The sequence below is a fragment of the Mycetomoellerius zeteki genome, unplaced genomic scaffold (genome assembly GCF_001594055.1).
Source record: "Mycetomoellerius zeteki isolate Tzet28-1 unplaced genomic scaffold, Tzet1.0 scaffold188, whole genome shotgun sequence".
Lineage (NCBI taxonomy): Eukaryota > Metazoa > Arthropoda > Insecta > Hymenoptera > Formicidae > Mycetomoellerius > Mycetomoellerius zeteki.
The window spans coordinates 1020487-1045026 of NW_017256836.1; the positions used below are offsets into that span (position 1 = coordinate 1020487).

The 24540-nt window shown below is 31.3% G+C and overlaps 6 protein-coding genes across 16 annotated transcripts; 3 read left to right on the forward strand and 3 right to left on the reverse strand.

The window, feature by feature from the left end:
• Window positions 1-810: 810 nt before the first annotated feature.
• On the forward strand, window positions 811-2819 carry Catsup (zinc transporter catecholamines up). Of its 2 annotated transcripts, none has more exons than XM_018446681.1 (4): window positions 811-1025; window positions 1096-2175; window positions 2352-2427; window positions 2510-2819. In XM_018446681.1, the coding sequence occupies exons 2-4, from the start codon at window positions 1171-1173 to the stop codon at window positions 2683-2685; spliced, it is 1257 nt and encodes a 418-aa protein (XP_018302183.1). In that variant the 5' UTR covers window positions 811-1025; window positions 1096-1170; the 3' UTR covers window positions 2686-2819. The 2 variants fall into 2 exon arrangements, with proteins under 2 accessions (XP_018302183.1, XP_018302182.1); XM_018446680.1 differs by having other exon boundaries at window positions 1101-2175.
• Window positions 2820-4236: 1417 nt separating this feature from the next.
• Window positions 4237-5912, reverse strand: Ttc19 (tetratricopeptide repeat domain 19). Of its 2 annotated transcripts, none has more exons than XM_018446699.1 (4): window positions 5598-5912; window positions 5088-5350; window positions 4567-4874; window positions 4237-4484 (listed from the first exon to the last, which is right to left on the reverse strand). In XM_018446699.1, exons 1-4 carry the CDS (start codon window positions 5910-5912, stop codon window positions 4285-4287), a joined length of 1086 nt encoding a protein of 361 aa, XP_018302201.1. In that variant the 3' UTR covers window positions 4237-4284. The 2 variants fall into 2 exon arrangements, with proteins under 2 accessions (XP_018302201.1, XP_018302202.1); XM_018446700.1 differs by having other exon boundaries at window positions 5088-5373; window positions 5598-5643.
• Window positions 5913-7522: 1610 nt separating this feature from the next.
• On the forward strand, window positions 7523-17284 carry LOC108721929 (transmembrane protein C9orf91 homolog). Of its 6 annotated transcripts, none has more exons than XM_018446750.1 (8): window positions 7523-7837; window positions 8455-8499; window positions 8548-9104; window positions 9659-10039; window positions 10227-10394; window positions 12723-12918; window positions 15518-15595; window positions 17055-17284. In XM_018446750.1, exons 2-7 carry the CDS (start codon window positions 8457-8459, stop codon window positions 15574-15576), a joined length of 1404 nt encoding a protein of 467 aa, XP_018302252.1. In that variant the 5' UTR covers window positions 7523-7837; window positions 8455-8456; the 3' UTR covers window positions 15577-15595; window positions 17055-17284. The 6 variants fall into 6 exon arrangements, with proteins under 6 accessions (XP_018302252.1, XP_018302251.1, XP_018302248.1 ...); XM_018446749.1 differs by having other exon boundaries at window positions 8455-8495; window positions 8541-9104; XM_018446746.1 differs by having other exon boundaries at window positions 8455-9104.
• A 1230-nt stretch (window positions 17285-18514) lies between these two features.
• Window positions 18515-19266, reverse strand: LOC108721932 (uncharacterized). Its single transcript, XM_018446758.1, has 2 exons — window positions 18954-19266; window positions 18515-18771 (listed from the first exon to the last, which is right to left on the reverse strand). The coding sequence occupies exons 1-2, from the start codon at window positions 19069-19071 to the stop codon at window positions 18557-18559; spliced, it is 333 nt and encodes a 110-aa protein (XP_018302260.1). The 5' UTR covers window positions 19072-19266; the 3' UTR covers window positions 18515-18556.
• A 109-nt stretch (window positions 19267-19375) lies between these two features.
• LOC108721931 (40S ribosomal protein S19) lies at window positions 19376-20439 on the forward strand. Its single transcript, XM_018446757.1, has 3 exons — window positions 19376-19536; window positions 19665-19735; window positions 20019-20439. Exons 2-3 carry the CDS (start codon window positions 19665-19667, stop codon window positions 20410-20412), a joined length of 465 nt encoding a protein of 154 aa, XP_018302259.1. The 5' UTR covers window positions 19376-19536; the 3' UTR covers window positions 20413-20439.
• Window positions 20440-20699: 260 nt separating this feature from the next.
• On the reverse strand, window positions 20700-24047 carry Rrp1 (Recombination repair protein 1). Of its 4 annotated transcripts, XM_018446753.1 has the most exons (10): window positions 23808-24047; window positions 23366-23543; window positions 22719-22780; window positions 22412-22436; window positions 22110-22328; window positions 21913-22039; window positions 21694-21837; window positions 21350-21493; window positions 20993-21173; window positions 20760-20877 (listed from the first exon to the last, which is right to left on the reverse strand). In XM_018446753.1, the coding sequence occupies exons 2-10, from the start codon at window positions 23441-23443 to the stop codon at window positions 20760-20762; spliced, it is 1098 nt and encodes a 365-aa protein (XP_018302255.1). In that variant the 5' UTR covers window positions 23444-23543; window positions 23808-24047. The 4 variants fall into 4 exon arrangements, with proteins under 4 accessions (XP_018302256.1, XP_018302255.1, XP_018302258.1 ...); XM_018446754.1 differs by lacking the exon at window positions 23808-24047 and having other exon boundaries at window positions 20700-20877; window positions 23366-23443; XM_018446756.1 differs by lacking the exon at window positions 23808-24047 and having other exon boundaries at window positions 22110-22436; window positions 23351-23370.
• Window positions 24048-24540: the final 493 nt, after the last annotated feature.

Genomic DNA, 24540 nt, shown 5'->3' on the forward strand with positions numbered 1-24540 from the left:
ATTGAGATCGAAGATTGAAAATTGAAATTTGACCAATGAGGGCAAAGGAATTTTAGCTTCTATTGTTTTGATTGGTCAAATTTCAATCTTTCAATCTTCAATCTCAATCTTTAACCCCGGATCTACAATACGTGTTTTAAGTCTTAAGACGTAAGAAATTGACCAATTACAATCGAATCCGAGGAGAATAATTGACTGTGATTCGTCCATTTCTTATGGCTTAAGGCTTAAAACTCTATTGTAGATTCGGGGTAATGCCTAGTCTGATTCCGGCCTAAGTACAGCCTTGGGGTGCTATTTCATTTGTGCGTTTTCGTTGTACAACAAATGTGTGCAGGACAGAGAGATCCTCGGATCTCTCTGTCTTGCAGCCAATCAGCAGGCTTGAAAAATTTGTCGTACGACTGGGCTGCGGTCCACTTGACGCTACAAATGCTTCGAAGCGTTTGAGCGACCAATCAGAACAAAGAATTTTACGAATTAACTAATCAAAGAATGGCTGCGTTCAGCAGACTCAACAGTTTTGCAACCGTTTTATGATTGTCTGCTGAGATAGGACCATTCTTCTAGATCTAAAAGTATGATCCAATTAGCGCGAAGGAAACTTCCAACAGTTGCAAAACAAACGTTCTGCTGAACGCAGCCATCGCTTCGAAGCGTTTGTAGCGTCAAGTAGACCGCAGCCATAAACGTACAAATGAAATATCACCCTTGAGGTGTCAGCTGATGGGCGATTTCAGAGGGCTGCATGGAGATTGGCAACAATGGTGAGTTGGTAACTGATGATAACCTATCGAAGCTATCGAAGGAGTTCGTGAAAGTTCATGTCCGAGCTCGGAACTCTCGGAAGGTCAAAGTGGGCCAAAAGCAGTACTGGTTGAAGGTTAGGTAGAATGGTGGCTGATGCCGCTGGTGGGATTAGGAAGCAATAGGAGTGAGTGGTCAATCAATCGTGATAATCTGATCCACTGAAGTGGATGAAGTGGATCATAAGCGAAGTCAAAGAAGAAGAAAGGGTGAATGAGGTTAGTTGGGTATACGTGGTTTATATGACGTATTTTGCTTGCGAAACTGCTTTTGATTGTACCTTGCCAGCACAGACACGTATGTTCACGTCACATCAGGTGAACGCATCTCGATTGTGTCAACGAAATTACGAAAGAAGCCACAATGACAGGGGATAATAACCGGTGGGCCTCCATGCGCAAATGGATCTCAAGGATAATAGTCGTCATGTTCCTCGCGCTCATTATTTTGAATCTGCCGGCGATCTGCGAGGGCCACGACGATCATGACATCAATGAGTCGCCAAGTTACAAGTATTCCAAAGAAGCCAATGAAATCTACTCAAATGAACATCAAGATAAACATCAACATCAACAGCATCATCATCATCATCATCATCATGATCATCATCATGATAATGATCATGTTCATCAACAGGATCATAAGCACTCTTATTCGACGCAGGCAAATACTTTACATAGGGATCACAACAATATTATTTTAAGGGCCGTTGGATCGACCTTAATCATATCTGCTGCACCTTTTTTTATATTGTTCTTTGTACCTCTGGATAACACTAAACAACGTGAGTCACTGCTCAAGATCTTGCTGAGTTTTGCATCCGGCGGCCTACTGGGTGATGCATTTCTTCATTTGATTCCACATGCTATGATTCCTCATTCGCATGAATGTTCAGAATCACATTCACATTCTCATTCCCACAGTCACCATGATGAGTCAGGACTTCACAAACATGACATATCTGTTGGTTTGTGCATATTGTTAGGGATGACAGTGTTTCTAATGGTGGAGAAGGCAGTACGCATTATCAAAGGCGATCATAGTCACTCACATGTCCATCATGATTCTCAAGATAAAAAAGATGATTTGTTAGAGAAAAAAAAGGAGAAGAAAGAAGAGAAGAAAAACAGCGATAAAACAATTTCCAAAGCACACAAAGCACCTGAAAGTGAAATCAAGATTGCTGGTTATTTGAACTTGGTAGCAGACTTTCTACACAATTTTACAGATGGTCTAGCCATAGGAGCTAGTTACATGGCTGGAAATAGTATTGGTTACGTAACGACATTTACGATACTGTTACATGAGATTCCACATGAAATCGGCGATTTTGCCATTCTAATACAAAGTGGATACAGTAAAAGAAAGGTAAAGTATAAACAGATACAACATTGTCTATATTTGCTTGAGAAAAGTCAGTTGATCAAATTATACAAAATATGAAATACAATCAAAGATTCCTGTAGTTGTGACCTATTATAAAGTTCAACATGTGCAAAAAGTTTGCAATTTTAAAAGTTTTCTTATTTTGTTTGTATGTGTAGGCTATGATGTTGCAGTTGACCACTGCTATAGGAGCTTTATTAGGAACTTTTGTTTCTTTGTTAGCAGAAGGAATGGGTAAGAAATATGTAATAGCAACATTTAAATAGACATCAGATTTTAGCTTGTATTCCATTTAATTTTGTCTTATGTGTTCTAGGTGATTTTGCAACAAGGTGGATTCTTCCCTTCACAGCAGGAGGTTTTATTTACATTGCAACTGTTTCTGTAATACCAGAACTTTTAACTGCCACTAAACTTTGGCAGTCAATTATGGAGATATCGGCACTTCTTTTTGGAGTATATATGATGGTTCTTATAGCAGACTACGAATAAGAAATACATTGACTATAGAATGATTTATTTTGTTATACTATGTATTTTCATTCAGTTCATTTCATTCTTGCTCATTAAGCTTTGAAAACATTATATATATTAGATAAGTAACAGCACAGAAAAGAAATTTGTTTTTAATGCAATTGACTGGAATTACATTTGTCTCAATGAAGAATAAAATTATGAAATGAACGGGATTATAAAAACAATGTATAACAAAAAAAGATTTCCAACAGTTATTTTTACATTAAGAAAAAATCTCAGTGATTTTGTGAAATATAAAATATTTAAAGATCATTACGATTTATATACTACGTAATGTTATGATATTACTTTAATATAGCTAAATAATGCGTTTGATAATTATATATTTTGTTATAAAGAGTAATGATTTCATATTTGCACAATTTGTTCCTATACATTTTTTTATTATATTCAGTATGTTTTTTTAGTTTGCATGTGAGACTATATTTGATAAATAGTTTGTTAGAAATTATATTTCGAATTTATAATGATTATTATCAAGATAAATCTGAAATATATATATATATATATCTTATAAAGATTATCAGAAATAATCAGTGTTCAGAGTACTTAATTTGTTTATCTTCATATTTAGAGTGCCTAAAACAAGAAAGATATGATCTGAAATTATTAAGTCAAATATTTGGATGAAATAGCAGGTACTTTTTAAAATTATAGATTGAATGGTAACAAATGTATGTTGTGCGTATAAATTTGAATAAGAACGACTAGTTTAACTCTTTATTGATCATTCTACTTATACAATAAATCTATTCTCATGATTGTTTATAATGAATCTTTTTGTTTCTAATAGAGCCTAAATATATTTTCTGCATGATGTAATGTACTTGCAAATGGCATATGATAAACAGCTGTGCATCTGTTAATATAGCTTAATTCAAAGCTTTTGAATTTACAATAAGATAGAGATAAGATAAAAATTTACATAAACTCTACGAAATTGCTAAAAAAAATTTTTTCAAAACAAAGATAAATTACTATAATAAATATATATTATAATAAACATTGGTGCTATAGATTGATATTCATTGTCAAACTATTTTGCAAAGAAAACTGTAAATACAGTCTAGTACATTAAAATGGCAATCATGTTTATGGCAAAAATTTTTGAGAATGTTTCTCCAAAAAATTATACATATATGTATATATTCTACATTATTTAAATCATATAAATATTATCCAATATTTTATATTGCAATTTCTTATTTTATAATGGGAATATGTTATAAGTGAAGTTTTAATGTGTTCATTGTGACATAATAAATCTAATGTAAAAACTGGATACACAAATTATATCAATAACGTTACATGTGCAATATATTAAATTATAACATTCCAGAAATAAAACGTGTTTTTTTTTAATGACTAGTCTGTTGAGTATCAAATAATAAATAGCTTATTTTATTTAAAAAAATTTATTTCAACATTCAGACTTTATTACAATCATTAAAATTCTTTAAATACTTTTCTATATATATTTACAATGCTAATTCTCTAAATCTTCTCAAAATATACATATTTTTAACAATTAAACTATGAGATAATCATAAAGATTTACAAGGACAGTAATCTTTTTACTTCCTTGAGACATTCATCTGCTTCTAACAAAGAATCATTGTCCTTTTTATTTTCAGCTATTTTTCTTCCTCGTTGACAAGATTTTTTGGCTTCATCATATAAACCTTTTTTTAGAAGCACACTTCCTAAATTTACATGAATTGAACCCAAGTCAACCATATCAGGTAAGTTTTCCCCTAAAAACATTATGTAGTATATTATATGAAATTAATAATTATAAAAGTTATAAGTATATTGATATTCATTAAAATCTATTACCTATTTTTGCTGCAGCAGACAAATATTTAATAGCTTCATCGTATTCTTCTAGTACACAATAAATTGTTCCCAAATCATTAAGCAGAACAACAGTTTGTTCGTGTTCTTCACCATTCATTTTTTTACATATATTATAAGCTTGAAGGAGATAGTTCAAAGCTTCGGTATATCGAGATTGTGAAAGTAATATTCGTGCGTACCAATCAAAAGCTATACCCTGTAGTAACACAGCGTCTTTATTATCAGGATCTTTTTCAACATGCGATTTTAAATTTTTCATACAAAATTTATAGCCCTGTTCTGCTTTCCTGTGTGAAATAAAAATATATATCTTATATATAATATACTATAATGTACTAATAATGAAAAGGAGAAATTAGAAATATGATGAGTATCATTAATTATTAAAATTTAGAATTTCTGATTTTTATATATAATCTTTTAGAATATAAACCTTTAATTCTCTCCATGTTATGCTTTATCAATAACACAGTAAAGTTATTACAGATCATATTGCTTACTTTGGCTCATCAAGATGTTCAAACACTTTGGCCATTTTCAGGCTTATATGGATGACTCGCATATCATCTTCTGTAGCTCCATTCGACATCAGCCTTTGTAAAACTGATACGTACAATTTCTCTGCTTTGCCATATTTTCCAGTGTCGAAAGCAAGATTAGCCATTACATCATAGATGTATGTAACAGCATCATAATGTTGTATGGTTTGTGCTTGGCGTAATGCTAAGTGTAGCATTTGCTCTGCTTTATCATATTCTCCCTTCTATAAAGGGAAAGCAAATGTTGCTGAAACCGTATGAGATTCAAATGAAGATTCAATCCCTCTTAATATCATTTTATTATGTAACATATATATATTATATATAAGTATATTTAAAAAAATATTTATATGTATGTATGAATATTAATTGTAATATTTATATATCTATTTAAAATATTTATTTTTACATAAATATTAAATAAGATAGTCTCCATATATATATATATATATATATATATACATATCTAACCTGTATTAATAATACGGATCGTTTGATCGTCATAATGACTTCCGGGACTTCTTCGTCGGTATTCTCGATATCAAAAAGATAATTAAAAATTAATGTAGGCAACGATACAGCCAGCAGCATCCTGGATTTTCTCTCCTGTGATTTATGATTACCATTGAAACGATATTTTTCTATCCTAGCGGTAAATCGCGGGAGTTTCACAAAAACATTTTTATGAACATGTACATTACGTCGAGTATTCACTGCTGAACGAATAAAATTAATATTTGGTAGGACGCATCTCGACATATGCGATATCGAATTCAAACGGTACATTTTGACAATCAGGTGGACTAATGTCAACACTGTCACATCTCAATGTAGCACCAGCTGATCATTAGCATCAAATGCACTTTCAGACACTTCGTTCTTCTGTGTCCTGCTCGTTCTGCTCCTTCCTTGGGATGCTACAAATGCTTTGAAACATTTTTTGATTGGTCAATTAGTGAAACTCTTTCTTCTGGTTGGTCAATCAAGAATAATAGGCCAATAAATTTTTACCCGCCGTTTCCGCCATCGTCGCTAAAAGTAAAATTTTTCAATAAATAACCGCCGCCAAGTTATTTTGTCTTAAACGTCGACGCCGATACGACATATGATTTGATCGTATTTAATGTAAAGTCTATCATGGCTAGATTAGTAAGGTTAGCAAAAAAAAAAAAAACATTTCTGACATAGAAACCAAATTATAAAAGTTAATTTGGCAACTAATTGTTAACATTATTTTAATTGAAAATAATTTCATTAAATCAATAACAGTGTTAACGGAACAAATAAAATTTTATTAAAACAAGAGTATAATGACATGTACCATTATGGTATATATTTGTTTCATTAGTAGTGTTATTGAGAATTAAGAAAATTAATTTCAATTAAAATAATGCTGTTGATGGAGCCATAACACGACATTTGTATTCTGACAAATGAGATGTAATTAAGCTTTTACCTATAATAAGCTCGAGATCGTGTGTTTTATTGAGTCATGTTAACACGCATTAAAAGTGAGGTTATATAACTTGTGTCGTTATGCGATAACTTTAGGTCTGTTTTTTATTCCTGCCAATTCTTGCACTCGTCTCTGGAGTGGTGCAGTAAGTTCAAGTGAAACAGACGTATATTTGCTGTTTAAAGAAATAAAAAACAAACCTTATCACCAAAGTAGGTGAGTAATGACGTCATTATCTAACTATGACTTTACGACTCGGTATCACTTGTGTAAAAATATGGAAAGCAACTACTGTGATGCGATTAGCTTCGCTTTAAAAAAAAAACTTTTTGGGAAGTAATTAGATCATGCACCGTAAAAGATTTAAAAGTATCGGCACTAATCCATTCCGTTCAATTTCAAAACTTCATCATCGATAAGTACTCGCGCCATTTTTACGTATGGACGACTTCTTGGTTTTTCACCTCAATTGGCTATTTGACCCCAATCCCAATTAAATTGTAATTTCAATGGCTAATTGAAAAATTAGCGAAACTGAAGAAATTAACAAAATTAAGTTAACTGGCTTCACTGCATCAGCTTTTATTTGTTGTTATTATCGTTGAGATATATATATATATATATATATATATATCTCAAATGATCCTACACATAGAAATTGGTGTAGGTATAATATATCTTTCATTTCTATCGAGGTGCATTAGAGCGCGCATAATAAGATGTAAATAATCCTGTTACGTATTGATATGCAATTTCGACTAGATATATAACGTCGCAAGTGTAATCAGAACGTAAACAGTCGTATATACAGGTGTGCGCTGATAAACAGGTGGATTCGAAGCTTCCCTCTGAATTATTATCCTGATCAAAATTCGACGTGCAAAATCAATTATTCGAAATCATTTAAATTCGCGAAAGATCTAACGAGGGCCATTCGCACGGTTCGGATCGCGTGGACGTGACGGGCGATCGCGGGTATGCACAGGTATGCACGCGCGCGTGGTCGCACGCATGCAGGTGTTCACCGTACACGCATATGGCGCACGCACATACATGCGCCTACGTTTCGTGTCGCGCCTACCTCCTCACACCTCCCTGCGACCTGCGACTCCCTCCCATCGCCTCGACGTCCCTCCCCCGCCCTCTACCATCGCCTAGCCGTTGTCCCGTGCCCCGATGTCGTACACCTTGATTTCGTGATTCGTCGCGCACCTCTTCGGCTCGCGCGGGCATGAGACAGGCCGCATCATCTCAGGTACGTTTTCCGGTGTCGTGGCGTGCTCGACTCCACGTTCCTTTTCTTTCTGGCTCGCACACGATTCTCCGTTTTTCTCTCCCTTTCCTCGTCGCGGACGGTCCAACACGCGCGAGATCTCCCGTTTAGGACACTCGGAGATCCATCGCGCGAAACCTGATGCACCCGATCGACCGGGGATTTCCGTGTTCCACGAGTATCTTGCAAGTTCGAGGACGATCGTCCCGATTGGGATCGCTTATCGATATCCTTGTGACGGAACATGAAATGTTCCACGTGAGAGTGACAGTCTCGAGTCTCGCGTCTTGGGATTCCATATCCGGGGACACTCCCTTTTAACGAAATCGGCGGTGCCTACGTGCCGACGAGCGCCGACGAGTGCCGATTAAACGCACCGCTAATGAGCTAGCGAGGCCGAAAATTAGAGTATGAGACAGCAGCCTTTATCAGACGATAACATTTCAGATCGCAAATATTTTGCCATATTTGTATATACACACATTTATTTTTATATTTTACACAAATATCTTTAAAATTTATTAATCTACGATAAGCAGTTGATATCTCTGAAATATCTAAATTTTTTAGAAGTATATGTATATTATTTTTTTTTTTAGTCATGAGTTCCGGAGATACAACTGATACAACTGACAATGCGGCGGCAGCTGATTCCTTCAGTGTAGCTGCACATATAACTGACAATGCGGCGACGGCAGCTGATTCCTTTGGTGTAACTGCGCAAACGAATTGGGTCCAATTTGAGGAGGAGACAGATTCGAAAGAAGCTACCAATGTCGAAAGAAAAGCCGGCAACAGTAACGCGCCTGCCGTAATAAAGCCCGAGTCGGTTACTGTACAGGTCGACAAAATCAGCAAAAGTATTGACCCACCTGATATTAATAATAAGAAAACCAATGAGTATAGAGGTGCTGTGATAGCAACCGAATCCGTCCAGATTAACTTAGATAGATCAGGTTTAAGTCGTTCTATCACGTCCGAGACTCCGGATCTTAAATTACCGTCTGACGTTCGAGCGTCAGAAGTCAAGAGCGCTTCTTTGAAGACCATTGACCTGAGGGATGTGTCCAATGGAAGAAATGCACCGAGTAACGTTATCAGTACGTCGATTGGAAACATCAGGCAGGGTTTTGCCAATGGCGATACCATAGTTACTCTTCTGCCGGTAAATACAAAGTGGCCATGGATTACTCCGGCCAGATTCAGACCGGAATTGGTACCGGAGGAATTGATGGCACAAGGATTAACCGTACGTGTAATTTATCATATCCTTAATTTCATTATAGCTGTAACTTTTACGAGAAAAGTTGTAAGCTCTTTGCAGTATCGAATTTTGTTTTTAGAGTAATCTACTTATCATTATTTGGACGTTTTCTGTCTTCCAAGAGATAGTACCGCAACTGTTTATGTTGAGACTAATTCCATGTTCAGATACTTTGGCTTTATCATAATGGAATCTCTTCCCACTTACAATTTCTAACGTCATATGTACATATATACATGTAGCATGATATTTCTAGAAAACAAATCCAAAATTTTTACTTGACAAGCGAATGTTTCAACATTGAGCTATTCAGTATGACAATTTATTCATATTATTTTAATATATTTATATATCATGTTTTTATTTTTATTTTTTTTATTTTTATTTCACTTTTAGTAATACAAAATTTTCTGTATATAATTAAAGTATAAGATGTGATTTAAAATGTTAAAGTAATTAAGAGAAATCTCACACACTTCTTCTTATGTACTCTAAAGAAATAAAATGATCACCAATCTAATAAATCAGATATATTGCAGCTTACAGTGGAAGATTATGTTCACATAATGGAATTACTTGTGAATGATGTACGCTTTAATATGTATAACATATGCTACAAGAGGATCCTCGTCCTTTGGATATTTACCGCCTTCGTTGTGCTGCTTGGTTTATTGTTCTCCGGCGTGACTGGCCTCACTTTGTTTGGACTGGGTGTTATGTGGTTAATCCTGAACGCAGCTGCAATATTTTTCTGCATGTTTATCAAGATAAAGCTCAATCATAACCTTGAGAAATGTATGGCTCAAGTTAACAAACATTTATTAAGACATAAAATATTATTGGGATTGGATGATAGAGGGAAAATCTCCTGCCACAAAGTTAATCTGTGTTTCATATACTTTGATACTACGGATTGCGTTGTAAGTGAAGCTTTTATTAGAATAGAATTTAATCATTTGTTTTTTAAAAAGTAATATAAAATGACATAAGATAATACTCTTTTTAGATAAATATAGTACATACAGACACTATCTTTCTTTATTGTAACATTTTTAAATATTTACATATATCTGCAAAAGATTAATATAACTGCTTACTTTGTGGTAGAAAAAGCTGCAGGAAGTAATAGAACGGGAAGAACGCGAAGGTAGAATAATTGGTGGCGATGATGCAAACGATATAAATCGGCAACGAGAATTACAGCAGCGTATGGACATTGATGACAGTGACATTGTTATACAAGGCAGCACCACTACAAGAATCTCTCGTAAACAGGTAAATGCATGATCTCTAGTCTAATCTTTTTGGTTTACTTTTTATATTTCTCTATGTTCTCAAAGTTCTTTCAATTTTATTTTGTTTTAAAAAGTTTTCTTTATAATAATATATATTCAAATTTTCTTAATAATTTTACATTAACATTTTCAATATTTTATTAATTAGGCTAGTGTTGAGGAGCTAAAAATAAAAGTACTATTCCTTCATTTGTAAATCAACAATATGTGAAATAAGGCAAAAAGTTTTACATCCATTCTTTTTAGTTTTACTTTCTACATTGGTCTTTTTCTCTAAAGCATAAATATACTGGTTTTATTTGAAGTATAGGTACAAAACGTAGACGAAAAGAGTTTTCATATGTCGTTGAAGCATTTTTAGCTCTTCAATATATAAGCCTTAATTGCTATATAAACTCAGTTTATTTGCGAAATGCGACGTTACTGACTCCAATAAGTTATATTAAATATTTTGTTGTGCATTATATTAAACTACCAGGGTAAAAACGAACAAGTATTCTGCCGTTATGTGCAACGTTGGGCGAAGGATTACTTACGTCGACGTTTGGATTGGACAGTTGACGAGGAGGGTGGAAATCCTTCTTCGCCACGTCATTTAGCGTCCGCTCTGTGTCCTTGTCAATATATAGAGGAATGGTTACGTAATAAGCCACGCGTTCAGGGCAGAGACTTTTGTCCTAGATGGAGTAGCTTTCTCAGAGACAGAGGCATTTGAGAAATATGATTATTCCATGCTGCTTATAAAAAGATATACATGCTGTTTCATAATTATACAAAACTTGCAGAGATTTTATGATTTATTAAGGTTTTCTCAAATGCGCATAACTATATGTATAAATAGCTTCCAAAGAAAATTGCTATTTACTTTTATCGATTCGGAAATAATTTTTGCCGTAATCCTTTCTTTAAGACTTATGTTTAACATACATTTGTAAAAATGGCCATCTTTTTATTGATATAGAAATAGCTAAATCGCACAATGCATGGACGAGAATGCAACTTTTGATTTAAATATCAAACATTTGTTGCGTCAAAAAATTTTAAAAGAATTTTCTTCTCTTAAATTTTGTTGAAATTAACTTTTGATATGCTTATGAGCATAGTGATGTAGTTACTTTGTAATATTTAAATCATTATTTCTTATTGCAGTATTTGTTATATTATTTTGGGAATTACGTTTACTGATTTTATGTCATTTATATATTTTTTAATTTAAAAATATTTTTTAAAATGTACTTAACATTTTTTATTTAAAAATATCAAAGGATTACAGATAACTACATGATAAGTGGCAATCTGGCTCAAAGAGAGAGATTGAAATTAATATAATTATAGAGTTATATAGAATAGAACGGGATCGTTTTTCATTTTCAGAGCAAGACATTTATATTCTGCTAAAGACTCATTTAACGCTAAATGTGGTGTTCATACATTTTGCTCATAAAAAAAAGATAAAGATTATATTCAATTTTATATTCAATTTTATATTCTGAAGATCATATCACATTTAACGTTAAAATTGATAATAGGTGTGGCTTATTGTTAACATAATCCATAGAAATAGATGACGATGGATATAATAATTTTTATTTTGTTTCGATCTATTCGGCATTATAGGGCTAACTTTTATCAAGCTTTCCCATCTATTTTGGTAAATGCTTTGTCAGTATTCTCCTCTTTTTACCAATAATTTGTTGATTAATATAATTATATTTAACAATATTGAGCTTGATGAAATATACATATATATATATATTTATATATAACACAAATATATATCTGTAAAATGGTGAGCAAATAATTTTTAATTCATAATGAATAATTTGTAATAACGGTGAAAATCCTTTTACGACAAAAAGTCATTATCAAGCATAATGGTCAGTCAGAGACATCATTAGCATACAGATGATTATATTTACGAATTGTACTATACTATATTATGAAGAATATTACTTATAATATCAGTTTTCAACAGTTATAAGTATACAAAGATGCGTCCAGATTATGGAGCCGAAATTCAAGCCAAACCTTGAGCGACGAACGTTTCGGTAAACATTTGTTATGCGGCTCGGCAAAAAATAATGAAAGTTAGCCGAGATGCTCGCGGCTTGAGGCTCGACTCAAATTTCGGCTCGATAGTTTGAACGCACCCTTACATTGACACTTACAAACTTGTATTTTAACATAAAACTAAATATATAAATTTGAGTTTTTTGACAGAAAATTTAAAAGATGAAAGAAAAACCACACATTACTATTTTGCGTGAAGCAAAGGGTTCTACTGAATGATGATGGTGTGTGTTGACAGGAACGGGCGGAGTTGCTGTTGCTGAGGTATGCGTCTCGATGGGCACGTCACTTCGTGCGTCGCAGACTTGATCTGGTTATAGACTCGCAGGAACGTGATAGAGGCGTTATGGGTCTGTCTGTTCCACCGCGCCATTGTGTCTCCGCCCGTTGTCCTTGTCAATTCATTGAGGACCATCTCAAACACAAGCCGAGAGGCAAGTTGACGTTACGTAAATTCTTTCTAATGCCAAACTTCACTAGATGACTGCCATTGGAGACTGATATCATTTTTAAAAAGGGCACTTTAGAATCTTACGATAAAAATCTCAGAGAGAGAAATTATGCTGATGTGTCTCTGACACTTCAACCGATTTAATGTTGTACAGTCAAGTTGTTATGCAATGACTCATTCAACAATCAATATTTTTAAAATTACGATATTAGTAGAGTATAAGCGCAACATAATGAATGATTATGTTACTGATACAGTAGATATTGCAGGATAGTCTATTTATTCTTTTCTAAATTGTACCTTTTATCATACTGTAGTAATGGAATGCAATTAACGATGAAAAATTTATATATGCATTGAAAATTGTCGTATCATAAAAATACGAAATGATCGTGCTATATTTTTATTAATAAAATATACATGTTTCTAATCGAATAAAATTTATTCATGATCATAAATTCTAATGATCATAAATTGAGACTATCTATTTATCATGTCACATTCCACGTACTGACAATTTATTGAAAAATTAATGCATTCAGAATGTATTTAATGAAACATATTAATGTATCGCAAAAAATATTTCTTACAGTATATTTGTTATCTGTAGTATATTTGTTATCTGTTAATATTTTTTATCTGTGCTTCCTTTTACTTATTTTGTGTGTGTATATATACAGGATGTCTCACTACTACCGCATTCTTGAGGTAATTTTGAAACAAAAAATCCTAATACGAAAATGTCGAGATTACAATAATTTTTTGAATTATAAGCTAAATGCTTATGAGTTAAAAACCATTTTACTTTCATAGCCTGTATTATTATTTCTGGATTCTTTTGAACATTCTAAGAAGAAAATCCTAATATCCGAGGCTATAATAGTTTTTAAATTACAAACTATCATTAACCAATTATATTTCAAAAATTATAGCTTCGACATTTTTGTGTTAGAATTTTCGTCCCAAAATTACCTCAAGAATACGTTCTTAAGAGAAAATGCGGTAGTTGTGAGGTACCCTGTATATATACAATATATATATAAATCACGTATCACATTTATATGTAGCTTTGCTTTTATTTGCACTACACTTCGAAAAACTTTTCTAACTTTTATAATAGTCATATATATGTCAATATCGATTTAAAAAAAAATTTCGTCCACAATTAGCAATTATGCTTGATCGTGTCACTAAATAACATGATAAATTACATATATATCATTATACATAATACGTTATATCATATATATTACGTTATATGATAATATATGTCTTTTCAGCTTCAAAAACATAATTTTGAAAAGTGCTAAAAGTAAAAGAGAAACGTTGTCTCGATCATACTTTTTAGATTTTAGATTGCGTAATGTTCAAACATTAAACAAAACGTGCATTATAAGATATCGACTAAAGTAAACAAAATTGTTCACCATTTTAGAAGGTAAAATTTGTTTTTGTTAATTTAAAAATATAAAGCATACATAATGTTATTATTCGTCTTTCCTAAGGTGCATACAACTTGCGTCTTGTTTATTTGTGACTAATATAATTTAATTAAAGGTTTTATCATTATTTGAGAGAGAGAGAGAGAGAGAGAGAGAGAGAGATTGGGAGTTTTGTAGGAAGTAATAGTACTGATAAGGACTAAAACACCGAACAAATGGCACTATCATACTCAATATACTGTTGTTGCGTTTATCTCGGTTCTACTTATGGGTTAAAAGAGAACTTTTATTATTACTTTTATTATTTTCGAACCTTTTTATTATTACATTTGCCATAGATCTGAAGACACTATAATGTTTTTAATAGTATGAGATTTATACTAAAACAGGATATATCACGCACATATACAGATCAATATTTGAATAGAATCATGAAATATGTATTGTTTGATTATAAGAATAATGGATCCCATCTGACAAGACAATAAATCTAATAATTATTTGTTAGTGTTTTTGAAAATATTAATTTTTTTTTAGATTAAACATACATAATTGTTCTATTTTTTTTAGTGCAACCATAAATGTACAATCGTAAAGAGCAGCTAATTACAATGAAATTATTATTCAATAGTTAAGGTTACGAGATGATTCAGTTTTAATTATGTTATAAATGCTGCTGCACAAATTATTAATATAGTGTAAGTATGCTGCACTATCGCGCGCGCGATTTTATATATATTAGGTATATACGACATATCAAATTTGCATATTTGTTCTAATCCGTCCTAAAATCTGCATAGATGTAAGCCGTAGTTAAGAAGATGTAATATACTTTTATATTGTGTTTACGTAGTACTTATTACAGAATCCACCACAAAATTGTAATTGTACAGAACCGCCGATATTCCTATATACAAACTGTAAAGCACTTTTATATGATTGTTAAAAATGTTGTGGAATAAAAATATATACATATGTCTATTCTTTACCAATGCCGTGTACTTTTATGTAAAACTGTAAAACGACAATTGAACGTTAATCTTTTTATTTTTATAGTCTCGGAACTTAAAAATTAACTTTTGTGTAGTATACATTAATATGTAACTAACATACTAATCTTGAGGGATTCCTTGCATGCAGCCGGACGGAAGATGATGAATCTCAATATATTACCTCATCCGCATATCATCAGCACGTAATAATAATTTCTAATATTATGTAAGTATTACATCAAGCAAGTGTTACTCATTAGTGAAAATTAATAAGACACAAAAAATTTATATTAGCTTCTAGCACAATTAAGGAAATGGGCGGAATAAAGGCCTAATTACAAAATCTTGATTTTGATAAAAATTAAAATAACTTGTTACTTTTTTTTCTTATTATACCACAAATGGGAACAGTATTAAATGTATATTTATAATGTCTTTGAGAAGTTATATGTTATAATATTTCTCTATTATGATCAATATTTAAAGTCATTTGCAATTTAAAAAATGCACTTAGTTCCTTTTTCCGAATATTGATACATATTGTAAAAATCGACAGAAAGAAAAGACTATGAACTGCAGAAATGTTTTTTATTTTCACATTCTTCTAGAAGAAATACAGAATGAATATGAAATATATTTTACTTTTACTTGTACAAAATAAATTGAAATAATGTTCAATCATCATCTGATGAATTTTCGTAAAATTTTTTAATGTAAATATGTTGTAATGAAAACACATTATTGTGGCACTATTCTCGTTCAGTCTCTGGTAAAAATCTCATTAATGATTTTAAATTTATGTCCTTTTCCCATAGATTGTATCATTTTCACCACCACAGGACAATCGAAATACCTTTATATTTAACTGATGTAAGCAACATCAATTCCTTGTTTATTTGCGCTAATCTCCGGAAAAAGCTCCTAAGTAGAATTGTGCCTTTATTCCGCCAATCCCCTCAATTAGTTATTAAGTTCAATAGCACTTAACGTATCAGAGCAAAAAATCAAACTAAATTTAGATGCACTTTGAATAGATGGATATTTTTTCTTGTACAACAATATCCAATTTGCTAAGAGGTCTTTGCGTGTCGCGTGTTTTAACAAGAAATTCTATCGCTATTATTACTACATTAATTTTATGGCCAATTACTTTCTGCCTTCGCATGCATGATTATTTGGGAATTTGTGCATCTAATAACACCTTAAAGTAATAAAAAGGAGAAAAAATTTTTTAAATTACAAATCTTATTTGACTGCCTTTTACATCGCATTCTAATATTTTCGGAATTTTTCCTCACATACGTCTTTCTATTTTCTTTTTCTTTCAAGTTTCAAGCATAGGTAAAAAATTCTACTAACATTATATAAAAAAACAGATTTTATTTGAAATAAATAACATGTCTTCCTCTTATTGAACATTTTATACTACGATTATATTTAATTTAATAAACTTGTGTATCTTGATATCAAGGAAGTAAAATCTAAGTCATATATTTATACATAAATTGACGTTTTTATTGTTTCACTAATACATTTTTTATGAATCTATATGACACATGAATTTATATGTGGTGATGCATTTTTTTGAAGATGTAAAGGAGGTATATGAGCCATATGTCAGGGTATGCATTATATTTGCATCCTTGTTATTAATGTATATTAATCTATCGACATGATTTTTCTAGGGTATCCACCAGGATTTACGTGGTGTGCCTACCTTAGTGAACCTGTGAACCGATTTGACATGGTACCAAGTTTTTCCCATTAAATAGTTTCTGTCTTTACAGATCGTGTTGATACAATATCGTTCGAATATATAGACAGATGAGCTATATATCAAAATAAGTTATATGTACAAAGAAAGCTATTTACGCGTTAATTTAATTATATATCTTTTATTCGCGCATTTGTTTAGAATAACTACTTAAGCGAAAATTATCTGTTATCAGATTTTATAATATATATATATTTTTTATAACTATATTCTATGTTATTAACAATAATTATTCTGTTTTCGAGCTTTTGATCATTTTTTAAGATTATCTTTAATATATTGCTCAGTGGTATACAATGATTTAGTGATTTAAATTATTAGTTAAAGCTGTTTGATCTCTTATTCGGAAACTATTCGCAAAAGTAATAAAATAATTTTCTGAAATAGTTGTGCGCACGACACAGTATTATAAGATATAAATTAATCGTATCAATATATTTTTGTCATATAAGATATTATTATATGTGAAGTTAGCCATGTTTTAACAGCAATACTCTGTAATCTCTATTAATCAAAGAGTTATAAAAAAAATTTCAAATAAAGGAGGTGCACTGTTTCATAAGAAAAGTATACTAAGTGCTAGAAAATATTAAAAAATGTATACGATAAAAATATATAACAATCTCTTTTTATCATGTTACTTCGTTAAGTAAGTGTAATGCAATTCAATTTTTATCTAAAAGTATTTTTGATAACTCTTTGAATAACTGAGGCTACCGTACGGTTTTAATTGCTACTTTGCATATCTTTAATAAATATAAAAATATAATGTAAGAATAATTTATAAGTTTTTATATGCAAGAAGCAAGAGAAAATCATAAATCTTTATAAATGTTATCCATCACGGTAAATGTGATAGATTATATTTATCGTAGCATCATGCTACAAGTAATGTTAGACATTAAGTTATTACTTGTGCCTTGTTATAAATTTCGTTGGGATTGATCTGTGAAATACGATGTATCATTAAATAACGTATCAATCTGTGTAATCGGTGTACTGTTCAGTGTACTAATATATATGAGTACGCGTACACAAACGCATATCAATGTTAAGAACATAAAAAAATTATTGACAAAGATTTTATTAAATACTTATTATAGATGATATGATATAATTATTTATCTTGTATCTTACAAAATATCGTCAAATGTTTTCTTAATATGAATTCAATTTATTTGTAATAGTTATCAATTAAAAATGTATTTTATATAGTAGATGTATATTCATCTACTTATTTTAAGTAAGCAAGAGCTTCAGAGAAAGACATAAAATATATATTAGCAAAAAATTAATAATGATCAAAATTTTATGGAATAAATTATGTAAGCATTTTAAAATAATTTCTTTATTTGAAAGGCTAAACCCAATGCAATGTGACTAATATACCCTTGCAAATATGAATTTATTTCCTTAAGTTATCAGAGCAGCTTTCGCCTGCTTCCTAATATCATCCGCAAGCCTCTTTATTTCTTCGTTATCTGCATGCATTTGTTGACTCTCTTTCTTTAAGACACATTCCAACTGCTTTAACTGCTGTTTGGTACTCAAATAGGTTTTCACTTGTTTGTATATATCATCAGTGTTATTAACACTTGTTGAACTGTAAGACTCTTTCATGCACTCGTCTGAAATTACATTCGTAGAAATATAATCTATTGATTCGTTTAAACGATCGTTCTGTGATCGAATACAAGGAAAATTAAACGCGAATTTTTCCATAGATTTTACTTGCTATGCTTTACGAGAGAAGACTTTAAAATGAGTGACAGTAAAACGGTTTTTAATCATAAATATTGCAAATCTTTACTTGCGATTTTAAACGCTATATCGTCCACTACGGCTTTATCGAGGTCTTCCAACATGTGTTCATGATTTGGCATGTGAGGCCTCGCTGGCAAGTTGTTTTTCTTGTTAGTGAACATCATCGAAACAATCAAAATATAAGGATCAAAATACCAGTTTTATCCTTTATATTTAATCAACGCGTTAAATATCGTTTTGTTCAGAAACGAAAATTGTAGATTTATTCTGATTTATCCCTTCTAGCTAAACTGTTTCCATCAATACGGAGAAATCGACGTTCACGGTTCAGACCGTTCAGACGTTGCTATTCATTGCTATTCTCATCCTCATCGTACTACACTTTATTTAGCTGGTGCTGAACTTGTTGCACTTTTTCCTTTTTCTCCTTTTCTCTCTGATGCCCAAATATGCGCTTATTTCATTTTAAGTGCAGAAAGTGTAACTACAAATAACCTCTTGTTGAGCCTGATGCCTGACGATTTTTGTTAGCTTGGCTGTGACGAAAAAAAATTTATTACCAGATACAGAACACGAATCAAAAGCAATTCTGTATTTAGCCAAGAAAATACGAAAATCTACATAAAAACGTATGTAATCAGTTAATAATCTTTATTGGTTATTAGAAAGTATTATATGTTTACTTACATCTTATCCATGTGTATGTTCACATGTCATTTTGCATATTGATTGTTTTATTGAATTAATTTTTTTTTAGATGCCATCCGTAACGTTAAAAGATGTGGATCAAGCAAAATTTGTCAAGGCCTTTGCAGCCTTTCTTAAAAAGTGAGAAAGGAATATGAACAGAATAATTAGAACCTATTGTAACCTATAAATAGAATAACAAGTAGAGTACTTAAAATTTAATCTAATCTCTTGTGATTATATCTAACAAAGTTTTATTATTTAAAATTATTTATGTTTTATCATTTATATTTCTTTTTTTCTTTATAATAGTACGAAAAATTCTCTATTTTATATATTGAAGTTTTTCTGGTAATAAACGTGTAAGACAGAGTTCCAAGATGTCATTGCAATTCGAGCTACATTGTACTTCATAAAATTTTAGAACTGGTAAGATGCGAGTGCCAGAATGGGTGGATATCGTGAAGACAGCCAAATTCAAAGAGCTGGCGCCCTATGACCCTGATTGGTACTATATTAGATGTGCAGCCCTGGTGCGTCATATTTATATTCGTAGTCCCGTTGGAGTTGGTGCGGTCACAAAGATCTTTGGTGGACGCAAACGTAACGGCACTCATCCCAGCCACTTCTGTCGATCAGCAGGCAGTGTCGCGAGAAAAGCACTTCAGAGTCTGGAGCAGTTAAAACTCATCGAAAAGGCACCCCTCGGTGGACGTAAACTGACCAGTCAGGGACGCAGGGACTTGGATCGTATTGCTGCACAAGTTAAAGCTAAGAGCAAAAAACAGCTTAAGCTCCAAGACGCAGTTGTAATTTAATACCTTTCCTCTATAATAAAGTAAAAAAACGTAAAATATCAATTCTCTTTATTAGGTATACCCTGCATATAATTTTATTGTTTTAACAAAATTTATTGAATATCCAAGAATTTAAAGTCAAAAATTTATCAGGATGTCTTACCTGCATAAAAATAAAATTGCAGGAAAATCAGGTTTAGAAAAAATTGTGTTATCGCATAAATATAATAATATAAAATGCGTATACTTATTGTATTTAAAATAAAATAATGTAATTATTCATATATATTTGCATTCACACATGAGAAAAATTTCGTTTTGATGATTTCATGCAATGGAACGTGTCAAATATTTATTATTATTACAAATTACAAATTGATGTAAAGTATTACAGGACAATGATCGCTGCCGTAAACATCCTTCCTTATAATATTATCGCATACTTTATTTTTGATCCGTTCTGATATCAAGAAGTAATCTAGTCGCCTATATATAAAAAATTTAATATTTAATCAATGATGTAAGATTTGTATATATAACATAGTTTTTACACATATATCATAGTTAAATGAAAGTAAAAATGCTAATAAAAATAACTTACCATCCAATGTTCTTACCGCGTGCATTGGAAAAGTACGACCAGAATGTATATGCACCCTCTGTTTCAGGATACAATAATCTAAAAGAATCTACAAATCCAGCAGCTAAGAAATCGGTCATATCATCCCGTTCTTCTTTAGTAAATCCAGCATTTTTATTGTTTGTTTTGGGATTCTTTAAATCTGGAAATTAATCAATAATAACAAGTTAACGTTTCTATATATTGTTTCAATCACATACTAATCTAAGACTGATACTTTAATATATTTAAATGATTAAAATTAAATGACTAAAATATTAATAACATTATACACAATAATAAAGGGATTCACTTATCGTTTCAATACTAATATTATACCAATTTCTTGATGAGCTACATTCATGTCACCGCAAATAATAACAGGTTTCTTATGATCTAATTCTTCAATATATTTTTTGAATAATTTATTCCACTCCAATCGTTTTGGTAATGTCACCAATTTCTGTCCAGCATTTGGCACATCTGTTAAATTATATTCTATTAGTAAACATCAAACATTATTTTCTGATGAAATTACAAATATTTCAGAAAAGATAAATTATTTAATTTTAAAAAATTATATTAAAATGTTTACACATCATATAGTATATTGAATTGTACATGTATTTTGATTTTTGTAATAATATAATTGGAGTTTATTTTAAGAGAATTAAGCAACTTACAAACGTTGATCACAAAAAATTCTGGGAACTCCATCATGATTATCCTACCCTCGGTATCAAAAGTAGAATCATTTAAACCATATTTCACAGAAATTGGTTTTTCCTTGCTGAACAAAGCAACTCCACAATAACCTGGCTTTTTACCTATTGAAGTATACTTATGTGATTTGTGTATATATATTCAGTGTAAGTTTTTTTCTTTTCTAAAATATATTTTACTGTCAAGGAAATGGTGATGATATCCTGGTAATTTGACTTCGTCTGGCAGTTTATCCTTGTTACATTTTGTTTCTTGCAAAGCAATTATATCTGCATCTTCTTTGGTAATGTAGTCGAGTCCATGTTTCTGATTAAATATAAGTAGAGGAATCATTATATGATACATTAAAAAAATATATTCATTGACATAAATGTACCTTGATTACAGCCCTGATCCCAGAGACATTCCATGTACAGATCTTCAAATTATGCTTCTTTCCTTCCTGATTTGACTTTGCACATCCAAAATCTATTTCATCCAAGTTTGTATCTGTCTTATTTTGCATTTGCTTGGGTTCATTTTTCGCCTTCTTCGCGGTAGATGAATCATCACTTTTATCAGTGCTTTTTGATGCCTTTGATTCGATTTTTGTCCTCTTTGGAGCAGGTTCATCATTTGTATCATTTACACGCTTTTTATTTGAACTTCCATTTTCATCTAATTTTTGTGTTTTCTTACCAGGTTTAGCTTTGGAAGAATCAGCCTAATTTCAAGGAAAACTGATAAATAGTCTAATAATTTTTTTATTTATTAATATAGAAAGCTACGGAAATAAATATAATTGTCTGATGGATAGTTAAGTACAAATTTTTTGTAAATAATATGATAATTACATTATGATTTACACACAAAAAGATACTTCAATGGATACTATAATGAGTGTATAATTAAAGAATTGATAATTAAAGGAAAAATATTAAATACAACATTTGCTCATGCTTATTTAATTATACACATAAGTTAATCTTGCATATATTTTCCATACCTTTGCTTTTGAACTTTGTTTTCGTGGCATGCTGAAACTTTGCTGTTTGTGAAGAGAGAATACTGCGCAAGATATAAACAGTGTTAATAACTGATGGTTAGCGAGTTGTATCAATACTTCTAAATAATCTTCCAACTTAATAAAACCGATATTACAAATGGAAGACACTGGAAATGTATTTTTATCAATTATTTGTAATAATGTTAAAAACGCCGGTACGATTTGTCTTCGTCCGTATGAATGAAAGTTTAACTTTCGAAGTTCTCAGCCTCGTCGACGAGTATAATAATAAACGTAAAATTGCTACTGCGTCACAGCTAATGTTACAGTTATTAAAGAAATTTCATTCTGCCCAATCGATAAATACATAGCCTAAGATTTGTTCGCGTCGCATGCTCCAACATGCTCCAATATACTCCTGTCATAGCTCTTACTCACTTCAACGCGCTTGATAGGAGCTATGATAGGAGCATATTGGAGCATGTTGGAGCTTGCGACACGACAAACCTCTAGTCGTGGCGTCTACGTTTAACGGTTTAACCGACTTCCGAATCCCAGCCTCCACTTATAACCTTACTGGATCGCGTCGATCACGATCAAAAGGTCGATGCCGGTCTTCTAATTTATGATACCTTTTTTTTACAGACCTGAATAATATCTGTACGCGTGACCGGAAGAGACACAACGACGCGACACAGCCTGTACAACTTCAAATTTAGTGCCATTCGGCACTACGTGGTGTATAGAAATAGAGGTCCAAATCCAAACCGTTCAACCTTCTCCCCTCTTGGAAAACAATTTTCAGCGCCACTGTTGTGTTGACCACTTTTTGATTCGGAAGATGAAAAGAAATATTATATTAGAAAAGTAATATCACTTTTTTGACTTCGCGTTTCTTTTTGTATGTAAACAACTTATTAAAAACAATGCGAATATATATAATGCAAAACATTATCTTTCTGTTATCTAATACAATATCTTTTTCAATATTTTATTTTATATACATATACATAAACTTCTACATTTGATTTTATATTATTTAGATTTTTTTAAATCAATTATTTAATAAAATAATTAATTTGCCTGTACGATTTAGAGCGTCAAGATGTTGATTCTGCAGATATTATTTTGCTGCATCAGTGCTATATGAGAATCTCATATGTATAACTGTCCTACAATTTCTTATCTGAGATAAATTCAAATACTGAAGATAGCATTTTTACAATTGAGCAGATTAAGGCCCAGTTTCATAACACGGTTAACTCTTAACCGAGACTCAACTTGTTTCTTATCTCTTTCCAGTTCTAGAATCAGAAAGAGACAATAAATAAGTTGGATCTCGGTTAAGAGTTAACCGTGAGTTGTGGGCCTGAATGATAGAAGTACTTACAATTTTTTTTATAATAGCATATATTTTCACAGAAATTGAGATATTATTGTCGAATTGTTTTTTCAGAAAAGATCATTCAAATAATTATTTTAGAATTATTGCAGTAATATAATGTACAATTATCTAACATATTAATTTTTGTTATATACATATATATATTGTATATATATATATATATACATACATACGCACAGGATATTTCCTCTACCTTGATCATTTAAAATATTTTCGTTTTCTTTGATGATACGAGAAAATATCACAAGGGATCTTACTCGGTTCGAAGAGGCACATATATTATGATTAGCAGGATTGAGTAAGTTAACTTTTTTTTTTTAACTAACTTAAGTTAAAGTTAATAGCCTTGAAAATTTAACTTAATTAAAATACAAGTTAATCCATAATGAAATTAATTGAATTAAAAGTTAAGTTAAT

Coding starts and splice junctions, on each gene's coding strand:
- LOC108721929 (XM_018446746.1), top strand. CDS start 8,457: ATGAGTTCCGGAGATACAACTGATACAACTGACAATGCGGCGGCAGCT. Junction 10,040..10,226: donor TTGATACTACGGATTGCGTT/GTAAGTGAAGCT, acceptor ACTTTGTGGTAG/AAAAAGCTGCAGGAAGTAAT. Junction 12,919..15,517: donor TCTCAAACACAAGCCGAGAG/GCAAGTTGACGT, acceptor CCTTGCATGCAG/CCGGACGGAAGATGATGAAT.
- Ttc19 (XM_018446699.1), bottom strand. CDS start 5,912: ATGTACCGTTTGAATTCGATATCGCATATGTCGAGATGCGTCCTACCA. Junction 4,875..5,087: donor GAACATCTTGATGAGCCAAA/GTAAGCAATATG, acceptor TATTTCACACAG/GAAAGCAGAACAGGGCTATA. Junction 4,485..4,566: donor GTCTGCTGCAGCAAAAATAG/GTAATAGATTTT, acceptor TAATGTTTTTAG/GGGAAAACTTACCTGATATG.
- Rrp1 (XM_018446754.1), bottom strand. CDS start 23,443: ATGGCACTAAATTTGAAGTTGTACAGGCTGTGTCGCGTCGTTGTGTCT. Junction 22,781..23,365: donor CGCGTACAGATATTATTCAG/GTCTGTAAAAAA, acceptor TATCTTGCGCAG/TATTCTCTCTTCACAAACAG. Junction 21,494..21,693: donor ATTTTTTGTGATCAACGTTT/GTAAGTTGCTTA, acceptor ATAATTTAACAG/ATGTGCCAAATGCTGGACAG.
- LOC108721931 (XM_018446757.1), top strand. CDS start 19,665: ATGCCATCCGTAACGTTAAAAGATGTGGATCAAGCAAAATTTGTCAAG. Junction 19,736..20,018: donor TTTGCAGCCTTTCTTAAAAA/GTGAGAAAGGAA, acceptor ATAAAATTTTAG/AACTGGTAAGATGCGAGTGC.
- Catsup (XM_018446681.1), top strand. CDS start 1,171: ATGACAGGGGATAATAACCGGTGGGCCTCCATGCGCAAATGGATCTCA. Junction 2,176..2,351: donor GTGGATACAGTAAAAGAAAG/GTAAAGTATAAA, acceptor TTGTATGTGTAG/GCTATGATGTTGCAGTTGAC. Junction 2,428..2,509: donor TTTGTTAGCAGAAGGAATGG/GTAAGAAATATG, acceptor TATGTGTTCTAG/GTGATTTTGCAACAAGGTGG.
- LOC108721932 (XM_018446758.1), bottom strand. CDS start 19,071: ATGATGTTCACTAACAAGAAAAACAACTTGCCAGCGAGGCCTCACATG. Junction 18,772..18,953: donor TATAGCGTTTAAAATCGCAA/GTAAAGATTTGC, acceptor ATGTAATTTCAG/ACGAGTGCATGAAAGAGTCT.